Genomic DNA, 14,736 nt, shown 5'->3' with positions numbered 1-14,736 from the left:
TTTTCCTGTTGAAAAATAACTAACTAAATGCAAACCGGATGGGATGGCATGTCGCTGCAGGATGCTGTGGTAGCCATGCTGGTTCAGTGTGTCTTCAATTTTGAATAGATCCCCAACAGTGTTACCAGCAAAGTCCCCCCACACCATCATATTGCCTTCACAGTGGGGACCATGCATGTAGAGACCATCCGTTCACCTTTTCTGCGTTGCACAAAGACACTGTGGGTGGAACCAAAGATCTCAAATTTAGACTCATCAGACCAAAGCACAGATTTCCACTGGTCTAATGTCCATTCCTTGTCTTTCTTGGCCCAAACAAATCTCTTTGTTTGTCGATTTTCCTTAGTAGTGGTTTCTTAGCAGCTAAGTGACCATAAAGCCCTGATTTGCACGGTCTCCTCTAAACAGTTGATGGAGAGATCTGTCTGCTGCTGGAACTCTGTGTGGCATTTATCTGGTCTGTAATCTGAGGTGCTGTTAACTTGTGATTTCTGAGGCTGGTGACTCGGATGAATTTATTCTCAGCAGCAGAGATGACTCTTAGTCTTCCTTTCCTGGGCTGGTCCTCATGTGAATCAGTTTCATCGTAGTGCTTGATGGTTTTTGCCACTGGACTTGGGGACACATTCAAAGTTTTACCAATTTTCCAGAGTGATTGACCTTCAGTTCTTAGAGTAATGATGGACTATCGCTTCTCTTTACTTAGCTGATTGGTTCTTGCCATAATATGAATTCTAACAGTTGTCAAATAGAGCTGTCAGCTGTGTATTAACCTGACTTCTGCACAACACAACTGATGATCCCAACCCCATTAAGAAGGCAAGAAATTCCACAAATAAACCCTGACAAGGCCCACCTGTGAAGTGAAAACCATTTCAGGTGACTACACCATGAAGCTCATTGAGAGGCCAAGGGTTTGCTGTGCTGTCAACAAAGCAAAGGGTGGCTACTTTCAGGAATCTAAAATATAAAACATATTTAGAGTTATTTATCATTTTTTTCTATCTTGGCCTCAGTGTTTTACCTTTAGTTATGCCATCTTTAGTTATGCCTTTAGTTATGCCATCTCCCTTATCCATTCTTATGTCTCTTCTGGTGTTCCGTGTCTCCCTAGTCTATCATATGTTTTATGTTTGTGTGTTCCATATTGCCAAGCTTGTGTTGTCTACGTCTCTCAATGTTTCCTGTTTTATTTTGAAGAGTCGGGTGTTTCCATGTTCAATGTGTTTTGTCATTATGTTCATTCCAGTCAGCTGTTTTCCCATGTGTTTCCACTTCCCCTGATCACCTCTTCTGTGTATTTAGTCTGTGAGTTTTCATTCAGTCTTTGTCAGGTTGTCTGTTTTCCTTTCTCCACATCAGGTTTCAAGTGGTTTCCATGATTCTGTTCAGAGCATGTTCATGTTTCAAGTTCACTTTTTTTTTTTGGTCCTATACCTTCTCTCATGCTCCTGCTCATAGCTGTTAGTCTAGTCCACAGGTGTCGAACTCCAGGCCTCGAGGGCCGGTGTCCTTGATCCAACACAGCTGATTTAAACGGCTAAATGATCTCACCCTGGTAATGAACTCAGGTGTGATGACCCAGGGTGAGATCTAAAACCTGCAGGACACCGGCCCTCGAGGCCTGGAGTTCGACACCCCTGGTCTTTCCAGTTTTGTTTTCGCTACTGTTAGTTTTGCTTTGGATTTTGTATTCATGTTTTTCAGCCAAATAAACTGCTCGCTTTTTGTTAAACTTAGTTTGTTTTCTCCTGTCTCTGATTTTGGGTCCGTTCCTTTAACGCACTGGCTTTGCAGCCGTGACAGTTCTATATTCATAATACTTTGTTAATTCCAGATAATATTTTGTGGTCAAAGTTACTCCAGTAAGAACAGCAACTAACTAAACCGCATTCAAAAACAAAATATATTACAAAATATGACAAAAAAGCTGTAATATAAATATTGCAGAGTAAGATGGGCAGTATTTTTCACTGCAGTGTATTAGAATACAAGTATAGTGTATCAAGTACTTCAAAGTTGTACTTAAATGTAGCCAATTACCTTTTGGATTACTTCCATTACAGCTAAACTTTATTAGATCTAAGTATTTCACCACAAATAAAGACAATGTAAAACTCAGTGTGTTAAATCAACACCAGCATTTTATTTATTTATTTTTTTCCAAAAGCATGTAAAAAAAAAAAAAAAAAAATGCACAAATGATTGTGTATATTGGCGTAGAAAGAGGGCGCTCACATTTTAAAATGTACCATACTACAACTAAGCAAGAGAGAGGAGGAGGAAGAGAGGAGAAAGACTGCATACAGTCCAAGCATCCTTTTGCTGTAAGGCCACCTCAATCCACAGGTCATGTCTGTAATATAGAACACACTTTCAAAGATGCATACGTTTAAAATGTCTTTATGACAACGGCAATAAAAAAGGAATTCCACATCAAGTGTAGCACAGAAATGAAATGATTCACAGATTTAACAATAAAACGTCACACTGCAATCATTCACCTGAGCCTTGTGGCACCAGTGTAAAGTGTACCTTGTCTGCTCTATTAGACTTGGACATTGCAATTCACAGATTTTGCAGTTGTACCTTGGCGAACTGCTAACAGAGAGTGACAAACACAGCATTTTCAGATACAATTCTCTTGATTTTTAAAGCATTCTCTGGGATCCAGAGGGCCGTTTTAAAATGACATAAAGAAAACATACATGTTCACACACACAGTAGAATTAGAACTTTTGTACATGTGAATAAAGATGGTTAGGTGGGGAAAAATGGCTGCTGGTTGAGTGAAGTAATCCTATGTTAAAGAGTTGGACTCTACAATAACCAGATCTGTTTTTAAAAAGGCATGATCACAAGATTGTTGTAAAGATCTGTGCACTCAAAGGTGTTTTGAAAAAGCAATAAGGTCAGCTCTTTGTTTTCTAAGGCTTCTCTTTAAAAAAAAAAAAAATCCATCTGTTTTGCTTCCTATTCTGCACAGCAAGCTCAAATTAACAGTAAACCCTCAGTCACAGAAAGTACTTTGTGCCATTCAAGTGTCAGCGGTACTCAGACATTTTCTAAAATGTGATGATTTGATGGCTTTGGAGTTATCCTTTGTACAGAATGAAATAAAACCATGGAAATCTACATTGAATTAATTGTTCTTACATGTTAAAACTAAATAAGATCAAAAGAAGCTGCTGATCCAACTCAAAAACTTGAAAATAAAGGCTATACTCAAATCATGGGCAAGTTATCGTTTTATCCTCTCATGTGAGACGCTATTGTCACACTTTCCCCAGCAGGGGGTGCTCTGCACTGGCTTTTGCATGCAGCCACACATCAGGGTGCCCATATATGTGACAAACTATCCATCCATCTATTGTAACATTTATATTAAGAAATAGGTCCAGTTGCATTTAGCAAATAAGACAGGAGAACCAGAAGGCATTAACTGAAAAAGGACTCAGGGGTTCAAGACAGAGTGACTGGATGTTTATGTCGCTATAATACAGCTTTTAAAACTTCATCACAAGACAACAACAAGCTGACAAGCATGAAATTATGAAGCAACACACTGTGAGACCTAAGCTCTGTCCATCAACATCCTCATTTATAGCATACATGCAATAATCAATTTATCCAGGTGTTTACAGTTCCTCTTAAAATGTTTCATAGGACAGATGGAGGGATGTTTACATACTAAAGCTCAGCTTCCCTGCCATAATTAACCTTTTGTCTGGTGATCGTGTGTAGATATATGTGCAAGACAAGGGTACAGCACAGAGGGGAATGTTTACTAATCACAAACTACAGCTAGTATACAGACAGTATACAAAGCACAATCTGAAAAATTCATTAAAATCGTAACCATAAAAAGCTCAGAGATCAACTTATGCCATGACATCAATCAAATCTAAACTCAAGTGGGTCTAAAAATGTTAAAAAGATCATCGCTATGCAAGAGAAACAAATGAAAGTAACACTCACACCACAAACGATCAATACAGTCATAAGATAAGGCTATCAGGACCCAGTCATGCCAACATGCAAGACTCATTAAAATAATGAAGAACCGTGTGATGAAGTGAGCAATAATAAGACTAACGAAAGCTAAAATATAAACACAAGAGGTGAGTTGTTGCTAACGTGCACGGTTATTTTACAGTACATTGTACCCTGTTTGTTCCTCAAATATATGAAACCTGACAAACCTGTCTGACAGCATTGTCATAATACAGAGGATCGTTTTTTTAAATTTGATGTGTGTTTTTACAATGAGTAATAAAATCTGATAAGTCTTCTTTTAAACCCATGGGTTAAAACTGACCTGAGTGTATGCCCTAACGCAAAACGTGATGCTCTTTAACCCCTTAGATATGCTTGCCTGAGCATACAGTTTACTTATTTCTAAAAGTAAAAGGGTGCAATTAATTAAAACAAAATAAAAAGAGAGAAAAAAAAAAATCTTCACTATTCCACTCTCCACACCAGAGAAGGCTTTTGGTCACAATCAACTACCAATTTCAAACAGGAAATTGGAAAATACAATTAGGAAATTAAGAGTTATCATCAAATTATACTCAAAATTACGGTAAGTGGTATATATCATGACTGCCCAGTAATTTTCAAGATGTCTGTGCATGTATTTGTTTTGATGGCATTTAAAAAGCGAGTGAGTGCGTGGGTGATTTAACAGTGCCCCAGCTTATGAGGCATGTGTTCATCGTGATGCATTGGAGGTGTTAGGAGGAGGGAAAAGAAGAGGCAGGTCTGCGACAGGACAAAGGCAGACATGATTATGGCGTCTTTGTTATAGTATTTGTCTCCTTAGCGGCCCAGAGCTGTTTGTGCTGCTCGCGTCCAAAACCCTCGTCATAGTTTCCTTTGCTCTTGAACAGTTGTTTGAAGTGGGGTTTGCAGTAAAATTCACCTTGAAGAGATGCAAAAGTGCCAAGGCTGCCAGAAATGGAGGAATCAAAGAGTTACATGCCGATCACAGTGGTCAGGAGAAAAAAAACAAAAAACCAGTATACTATATATAATCACCTGAGTTTGGCATTGCAGTGCCTGCAGCAGAAACATGCTGAATGGAAGACAAGGTTGTTTGCAACCAGTTTCTCCATTGGGTAGACTGTCTTCAAACATGATGTACACACTTCCTTCTGGGTGTTGAAGCTGAAGGACTGAGCACACAAATATACTGCTTTACTACCAGGCATGCACATAATGTTCCCAATACAGCCTTTTAGCTTTAGCAAGATGAAAGCTAGACACTAAATGCTCTCTCCTAAGATCAAATGCTGATGAAAGTGAAGTTGGGCATAAGTATCACATGCAGGTGAACACAGAGCTGTGAACTTGGGATAAGACAAATACATATATGTTTACCTTGGATCGTTGAACGGATTTTTCTTCCGTGGTGTTTCCGGTGTCCTGCGTGAGCACAAAAAACACATTTAACAATTAAATAAATGATTCAAATATGTATAATGCATAACGTGTGTGTGTGTGTGTGTGCTATATACGCATTAGAAATATTAGGTAACACTGTCCGATAAAATTACAGGCGTCACAAAAATCATACTAAAGGGTATTTTCACTGTCCTCTTTTTACCTTTGCCCGTGTTTTAATAGTGTCAATCTGATCTCTTTCTATTCACTCCATCTGTCTCTTTACACCCCTGGGAGAGGATCAGGTGCCTTCTGTTTAGTCATGTGACTTGAGCTGTGCGTTGCTCTGCATGGATCAGCCCTCAACATAGCAGAACAACTCAGACTCAGTCGTTCAGTTAAGAAATCTTAAGGGATAATGGCATGGACTATTACAAAAGGTAGAAGAGCTCTCACTGAAGTAATAAAACTGATGTGCTGCTGCCAGTCTTTATCTTAAAAATGACTCAACTTTGCAATCTGTAATCAGTTCATGTAATGAACCATTTTGTTTGACTCAACCCTACAATCATGCACATTCATAAATTTACTCTTTAATTCTCTGGCTGCCATACAACACAAGTCAGCACAGTTTTCTGCACACTACGGGTGTTTAAAGTTTTTGTCATGTAACTGCAGTTTCGTTCAGTTTTATAAGCAAAAGAGACACTTCTCAGACATGAAGACGGTTAAGAAAGATGAAAAACTTGCTGGAGGAAGTGACAGTAGTACTGCAGTAGGTTTCCTGAAGCAATGAACATGATCACATCTTTAAGCAGAACTAACAGGTAGATGAAGCAGATAATAAACAGAAAAACATTCAAAACAAGTTTTTCAAGAAAACTTAGTGTGCAGAAGAAGGGAAGTCGCTGTTGAGGTAGGGGAAAGTCCACTGCAGACTTTGCTAAAACCCTATTATATAAGGCAATCTGGCTGGAGCTGGACCTTGGGGTGAGGTTATGGTGGTTCAGAGACTGCTATAAACTTCAAAGCTCTTTAGCATCAGAGACAAATGCTGATTGCTGGGTTTTTTTTGCAGGTTTATTACAGCTTTGAAAACAAAATAACAAACAAAGAGTTAAGACACATTAGAGCATGAATCGCTCTTGAACTGCTGACACGAGTCAAGAGCAGAAGTTAAGCAACAAACCAGTGATAAATAGCATTGCAATGTGCTTGACATGCCTGAAAAACTAGATCCCTGTACTATGTATAGGAGTGAGCGATCCAGGTGCTTTCTTGGTAGTCAGAAGTTTGTTTTGAACAGTAGAGCAAATTAAGTCTTACAGATCACAGCAACTGGTCCCATTGCCCCATAAAATCCAATTTAGCTAGACATAACTTATATTGGCACCATGTGTTATATGTAAAAAATTATTATTTATTTTCTCATTTATATTACTGTCAAAGTCAGGCTAATGTTTGGTCTGCATTAAACACACAATTCACGTCGTCACAGAACTCCTGCTCATTGAAGTGCAGCAAGGCCACAGCTAAGCAAATAGCAAGTATTTCTGGCTACAATCATAAATGATAAAGTTTTGCAAAACTTTATTGACAAATGTGGCTTCACAATGTATGGATTATTAAATCACACTTCCTGGATTGTACATCACGTGTTAGTTTAATGATTAGAGAGGTTCTACTTGATTAACAGTGTAAACTGTTGCCGTATTAATTAGCATATTGTTTTTGAACAGGGCTGCCTTTAATGCACCCTCAAAGGGAGAACAGCAAGGGTGTTGTCTGTACTTATGACATCCGGATGACATACTTTGAAACGATTGGTTCATTAACAGTGGGGCCATGCCGCTTCCTGTAGATGTAATCACATCCCAACAGTTGGACGTCTCCCTGTTATCCCCCATTCATCTTGAACTCAGTCATTATGCTGCTGCTGCTCGCTAGCAGACAGCTCACACTTTTCTGGTTATCTAGCAAAACGCATGATAGACCACTTCCTGTTGCTGCAATACAACTGAGAAACTAGCATGCATCTGATCTTCTCAAATGACTGAACACTACAGAAACTCAAATTTGATTTTGTAATATTTGTAAGTTTTTTTGCAGGGGATATTTACATCAGTAGAAGGCTGTAAAGGCTGATAAGGAAGTTGTGCAAATGAAATCATGAAATAAATGTAAAAAGGGTAAAGTGATCAAAGCAAAAGCAAAGACTAGCTAATGTTTTGTTTTCTCTTTGGTAAAAATAACCCAGCAGCATGAGTTTCTATGTTAGGCCTGGGTAGTCATTCCAAAAACACGTACACAAACATGCAGGAAGACTTGAGATTAGCTTGTGCCATCTTGTCTTCTTTTACCTTATATGGGTCTCAGTTGCCATCAAACAGCTTGAATGTGGCAGGAAGTTGTTTTGACACATCTGGCTTCCTCTGTCTTACATAGTCCCAACAAGGAGTATAATCACTATGTACCTAACCAACTTTCTTACTAATAATTGACTGTAAACGGCAACTTTGTGCTGTATGAATAAATCGCAATAAAAAATTTTAAAGATAAAAATTGATCTAAACATAAATAAAGTTTTGTGGAGTGATTAATTAGGCCTGCAATGAGTAACACTGTTTTAACTGTGGGGCAGTTCAGCATACCAGTGTATGAGGAGCGAGAGCCAGCTGGAGCGTGGTTATCTTACCAAACAAAGAGCACTTTCACTCAAGTTTTCAAATCTTCTTGGAAAAGAGCTTCTACTCTTAGCTCACAGCATCATTCCTCACATTCAGCCCTCACATTGCTTTAATCTCACATGCACGTATGCTTGTGTGCATTTGTATTCATGCTGCAACCACCTAGGAGGTTTTGTTCACTTTTGTTGACTTAGATTGAAGGTTAAATACCTCTATTACACTTGTATAGTAAATAAGAAGCTACACATCAACCCCGTAGCACCATCGCTTGCTAGTACTGGTGCTACAGGGTAGTTTTTGTTACAGTATGGCAGAGGCATGTTAGCCATTTTCCCTATTTATATTCTTAGCTACAGTATCTTTCCTACAGAGCTTTTAGCAGCAGTAAGCAACTGTGCATCCTGATCTCCATGTTGAAGTATGATTTCAATCCTTTGACTTAAAATACCAAGGTCCCAAAATCCTACTCTCCTTTTGAGGCCATGGATGTGTTTGACCAGGGAGTCAAATGGCCCTCAGGTCTGTTCTTATTCTGTCAAAATCAAGAGGAGACGTAATAGGGAGAGTATGTGGAGATGCCATTTAGGAATTATAGGAAGTATTAAGCAATAAAGCATATACAGTCTTCACTGATGTTGACGTTAAACAAGCACCAAAACTACAACCCAAGGCCCTCGATCTCTAAATCTTTGAAATGTATACAAGAGCTGTCTGCTGATGTAAATCGCAGACCTTTAACTAGCTACAAAAACTCTAAAAGAGTATTATGGGGGTGAAAGTTCAACATACTAGTGAAGTTCAAAATTGACACACATTTTTTTCTATTGTAGTGCTGATGGACAGAACACAAGAAGGCAAATGCCACCACCTCACACTTGATTATCACTTAAAACACAGAGTGCTGCAGCAGGCCCCTACAAGGGAATGGAGGGAAGCTATGTAACAAATGTCATTTATCAAATAAGGTTCCCAGTCTCTCTCTCTCTCTTTCTCTCTCTTGCTTACTTTCTTATTTTTAGAAACAAGATCATTGTTTAATAATTTGGAAAGCAGAGTCAAAAAACCGAACAATGTACCTCGTCGTCATTAACACATCACACAACAGTGTTAATGAGCTTGTTTATCAGCAGCCTAACGGTTTCACAAATAAAAACAATAATTTTCCAGACCAGTACTTACAACATAAACCTAGAACTTGAATATTTATTTTACAGAAAATATCTAACTGTACGTAATATGGATGTGCAAGCTACGGAAATGATCCAACAACTACAAAACCTGCTGAAGAGATTCGATAACGCTTAACGTGAAGAGACAAAGCAAGCTATGTGGACAACATGCCAGAGAAAGGAAAAAATAAAACACTCATCTGATATAAGGTTAATTTAAAAAAAATAAAAAAATCTGTGATGCAGAAATATTTGAACATGGCTACTGGCTGGGGAGCAGCTAAAAGAAGAATGACATGGTCTTGTTCGCCAGAGCACAGATAGAGGTTTGCCTCAACAGTCTGCAGAGTAATCATGTCTGAGCCAAGTTTTGGTATTTGCTTGACCACTACTTCTCTTCTTCTTTTGAACTTCCTGTATAAAAGAAGAAAATGACGAGGCATTTTCTGTGTTCGACAGTATAGACCATTTATCACATGTCCACGTCTCATAGGTTTTTTCACTTCCTGTCTAAGATTGACAAAGAAGTTCGTGAAACCTATGTTAATGAGAGACGACATGAACTTTAGGGGTGAACTGTGAGACTAGAAGATAACATCTTTTTAGTGCTTTTCTGATTCAGTCTATCATTCATTGTTTCATTATCTTGGCATTTAACTGTGAAAATTAAAAGATCGTCATACAAGAAAGCTGCAACCAGAAAAGTTGTGGCAAATATGCTGTGCATTAACTTTTTGATGAATAACAAGTCAATCCCAACCATTTCTGATCTCTATTTTCTTTTTGGTTTTGCTGTTCTGTTAATTTAAGAAGTAGGAAAAGTCTTTCAGTAGTACAAAAACCACAACATTTTAATATCATTTGCATGTATCATTTCTGAGAAGTAGTTTGCCATTTCAAAAGGAGAAAGTGTTACTGACTTATCACTTGCAGTTAAAAGCAAGAAACATATAGTAACTTATAAGTTGCACTGCAGGGCTACCTTTGCTGAAGAGACCAAATTCCAGTAGCACTACTGTCGGTGCTGGTATTCAGCAGCAGGTGGTATGTTTATGGTTTCTTTTTAAAACTGAAAGAAGTAAAACCAGCTTATAAAAAAAATGTTTTAGAGACCCGGAGTCTGTGTTGACTTGATGTAGCAAAATGCCACTGCTTTCAGCAACCTTGCTGGAGGTAGAACAGAAACTGATGCAAGTTCAAGACATGATCTGATGTTATCGGGGACTTCAGAAGAGAGACCATTTCACAATCAACTTCTTCTCCTTGAATGGAATTCACCGTAACATGTCTCATCCCGTCTACAAAAAAATGGCCCCATGCAAATATCTGCTTTGCAATCACAGCAAAATTTCCATCACAGTGGCAATGGAGGGCAAGGAACAGGAAATTAAGTGTTGCTCAATAAAGTGCCTTCAGTAGTTACTTCTCAAGTTCAAAAGTAATCATTTGTGAGGTGATTGTCTGCAGACCCCCACAGACATGAGATATCTTAGATGTTCTCTGTTGACTTATGATGCTGTGAGGAACTGGAGTACTTCAAAACTATTTTCTGTGAGGACTTTAGACGTTGGACCAGTGCTGACAACCTCAGAGACAAAACGTAATGTGAGTTAATGGTTTCAGTCCAGACTGAAAAATACTGGTATAAAGAAGAGACACGCAGAGCTTTAAATGGCAGTGGGGGTGGCTGGGGAGACCGGACTGTATAAAAAGAATGGAGAAAAGACTATAATCATGTTGAAGTTTCTTATCTTCAACTGGAGCAGTTGCTGGCAATGGTCCGGATTGTTGGTGTACGAGTAGAGCAGCCAAACCTTTATTACCAGCACCACACATCTGTCTGTGATCTGATTTACAAGAGAATGACATGAAACTTCTCAGGAAAATTAAATAAATCAAAGAGAAAGTAACGTACTAAGACTTCCTGGAATGAGTCTTTATGCAGGTTTACAGACTGCGAGACTGCACATACCCACAGGAAACGAAAGAGACGTGTATTTTTTTCCTTTTACTAGGTCAGGTATATTTATGTGCTCAACTGGCAATCAGTGATTTGCCCAATGATTGAAAAATACTGATTCGTCTCTACACAGCTGCTTTGGCTTGCAAAGAAGTGACGTTCCCATGCAACAATAAAAAAAAACACAAATACACACACACACACACACACACACACACACACACACACACACACACACACACACACACACACACACACACGAGATATATATATATATATATATAATCAGTTAAAAGCATTAAATCAACTGTGAAATTGTTTCAACATCCTTCCAAGCCTGAGCCTGCCTGCTTACACATACCTCCTGGCTATATTTCTTATTTTCAGTAAATGATTGATAGAGGGGGATATAAAGGCACAGGTATGCACCCCGTGTAACTATGTGCCACTTTTTCCTGCAGCTCTATGCCATGGACCTGCTGGCGACCCATTTAATACTCCTCTGCACATCTGACAGCAGGCAACCCCCCCCTTCCATCCAACATATGGCACTTCTGACATGCCCAACAAATTAGGTTTTTGTGCCGTTAATGGTAATTGTTTGACAGAACAGCATATGGACAAACTAAATACAATTTTTAGTAGTCCTCATTGCAGCTTTGGAAAATGGGGTTTGCTGAAAGCTGCTTTATTTATTTACTGTCTGGGCAAACAAGTGAGTCAAACTGCAACAACAGGCTCCCAAATCCAGCAGGATACTGACGTAGTTCAGGCAGCAGAACAGGGTGTCAATCTGTGCAGTCTACTCCAACTGAAATTACACTCAGACAGTACACTGATGATAGTAGGAAATCAGAGAATGACGGTATACTTACTTAAGCCTTCTCGCCATATGCCAGGGCCATAATTACAGATTTCTAAAGCTGTGGTGCTTTGGATGGATGAAATGTGGTTTTACCACACCGCACATAATGGTTTGACAATACAAACCACTACAGTAAGTGCAAATAAAGCTGAAAACCCAGTCACTTCTACATTTGGAAGGCGACTTTGTATGCTGCAGGGCAAAGTCAAAGAGGACCATTATATTCATTGTATATCCATTGTATTCAAACCTGGATAATTGCTTATCCCTCAATGAACACAGTTATTTCATAGGGATGCAGGAATGCCTGGATGGATGCTGCTAGTCAACATTTATGTTATGATCATGTATGAAGCCAGCTGGCTGCAAAGTATGCCCAGTGAGTGGAACACAACACGCATCTTTATACTTTTTTGCGTGCTTTTCTTTCCCAGGTTTCTTGAATGCTCGTCCATGGTTTGGTGTAATTGCTACAGAAATATCAGGTGCAAGTAATGACAATCTGCTATGGCTAGTGCAGCTCAAGCAAAACAAAAACATAAATACACGCCACATAATATTCAGCTGATTTAAACGCATGTATAAGTAGGCCGATAAAAAGGAACGAAAATTAATAAGTCGTAGACTTAATAATAAGCAAGAGTGATTTGTAATAACGCACCAATAGTATATTTAGATACTATGGTTAGATTATAGTAATTAGCCATCGAGCTAGCTAACGAGCAGACAAGAAGCGGCACACTGTTAGCATTTCTGAGGAACACGGCGGCTGCGGCGGCGGGCATTTAAATTCTGTGGAAATTTTTCAGAGCTGATTCTCTCCTCCTGCCCCAGCAATTCACGCAGTGGTTTACATAACAAATCGGTTTCTACACAGCTAACCGTTCCCGGGTGGAAAGACATTACCACCTCACATCTTCTCACAAAAAAAATTAAAAGAAGAAGAGGGGCGCGCGGCGGAGGGAGGGGAGGCTGCAGACACACACACGGTGCAACAGACAAAAAAAAAAATACACACTCACCATCTGGCTTCTTGTCTGCGATACACTGGCTGATAACACGAAGTCTGCTTGCTCAGTAGCTGGAGGCAGATACCTTCCCTCTCATTCACTTTTGGGTTAAGGCAAGATTTTTTTCGGAGACAGTAACCCCAACGCCGGCGAATTTCTGCCTCCTCTTCGCTTCTCGTTTCGGGTTTTCAACGGAACGTGTTTTTTTTCCTCCGGCAGAAGGTCGCACGCTATTGGTTCTCATCTGTTCTGACACATTCGCAGGTTATCGGACAAATCACAACTAAGGCTCGAACAGAAAGTTTTTAAATAAAGGTTAAATATATTTTAATCGTAATCTACATGTTTTAAAGGAACAACGATAATAATTTCCGGCTTATTGGTTTAGATATTCTTTGGTAATTGCTTTGAACTGCACATTTCTTCTGATATTATTCATATTATTGCTACGTGTCTTTCCTGAATTCATAAGTGTGTGAACATGTCATGTAAGCTTTCGATGCTTTTTGTTTTTTTCTATGCATTAAATTTGTCAAAACCATGTGACTAAATGTACCGCGGAATCGTGCATTATTTTATTAATTTAATTCACTGATAATCCTCGTGGGGTGATGCGATGGCAGTATTTATACACAGGAGTAAAAATGTGCTATAAGTTGAAAATATTTTTAACTTACTACTTACTTAAATACATGTAGTTCTGATCATAAAGGTGCAAAATACTATTGTACTGTGTTCATCTGTTACAAAAATGCGTGTTGTGCAGGTTTTGTGCCTTTAAAAGCTGCACTGTTTGAACCCGAGCTATAGCCTTCCTGTGTGGAGTTTGCATCTTTTCCCCTGGGTACTTAGACTTCCTTCCACAGTCAAAATACATGCATATTAGATTATCTGTGAATTCTGAATTGGCTATGGGTAAGAGATAGGTAAAGTCCTTGAAGTGCATAAAATAAAGTGTTTCGTGAATGTATGGTAAACACTTCGAGTTGTTAGTATGAGTAAAAAAAAAGATATATATATATGAATGTGAGTAATATGGAAGTGATAACAGTAAAATCACTCAATGTGGACAAACTGAGATGTTATGGTGAAAGTGCACCTTTGTTTCTTTAGACATCTTAGGCTGTTCATCATAACACAAAAATCTAATCGTGTGATAATGTGTGATATATTATCAGCACACATATTTATTTGCTTTATCAACTATCAGCTTTTCACCTTATTCATTATATTTGTTTCCCGATTCAATCAATTCTTAAACCAGGAGATTACAAGTTACCAAAATAAAGTACATAATGTAAGAAGACTAATGTATTTATATCCATATATATCCTCATAATAATGTAGAAATGCTCCATCAAAAGTGGATAGTCTTAGATCTGTGTAGGTTCTTGGTGATCCCGGTCACGGTAGTCTTAAGAGCTTGAAAGTTTAGACAGTGATTGGACGTCTTTAAGTTATTCGAGGACATTGCATCATCGACTTAAAAAATAAATAAATAAAATAAATCACCCCCACTTAAGAAACAACTCCCACTAGGGTTTAAATACCTGGAACTCTTCATCTTTTAGACGCATCTTGGATGAAAGGTGAAACATCTTCAAAGAAGTTAAATATGTCCAGTTGCCTTCTTTGAAGCTCTTACACACAGGAAATTACACTT

At 38.6% G+C, this 14,736-nt stretch overlaps 1 protein-coding gene across 1 annotated transcript; it reads right to left on the bottom strand.

Moving 5' to 3' along the window:
- Positions 1-2,124: 2,124 nt before the first annotated feature.
- On the bottom strand, positions 2,125-13,276 carry limd2 (LIM domain containing 2). The gene is made up of 4 exons (XM_023152544.2): positions 13,086-13,276; positions 5,380-5,424; positions 5,038-5,174; positions 2,125-4,947 (listed from the first exon to the last, which is right to left on the bottom strand). Exons 1-4 carry the CDS (start codon positions 13,086-13,088, stop codon positions 4,788-4,790), a joined length of 345 nt encoding a protein of 114 aa, XP_023008312.1. The 5' UTR covers positions 13,089-13,276; the 3' UTR covers positions 2,125-4,787.
- Between the last annotated feature and the right edge of the window lie 1,460 nt (positions 13,277-14,736).

Source organism: Maylandia zebra, linkage group LG4 (genome assembly GCF_041146795.1).
Source record: "Maylandia zebra isolate NMK-2024a linkage group LG4, Mzebra_GT3a, whole genome shotgun sequence".
Classification (NCBI taxonomy): Eukaryota; Metazoa; Chordata; class Actinopteri; order Cichliformes; family Cichlidae; genus Maylandia; species Maylandia zebra.
Note: the sequence above shows the minus strand (reverse complement) of the source record. Positions and strands in the feature narration are given on the sequence as shown.

Bases quoted from the DNA above. Each gene is read 5' to 3' on its own strand.
- limd2 (XM_023152544.2), bottom strand. The intron at 5,175-5,379 runs GTAAACATATAT...TTGTGTGCTCAG, and splicing joins AATCCGTTCAACGATCCAAG to TCCTTCAGCTTCAACACCCA. The intron at 4,948-5,037 runs GTGATTATATAT...CATTTCTGGCAG, and splicing joins CACTGCAATGCCAAACTCAG to CCTTGGCACTTTTGCATCTC.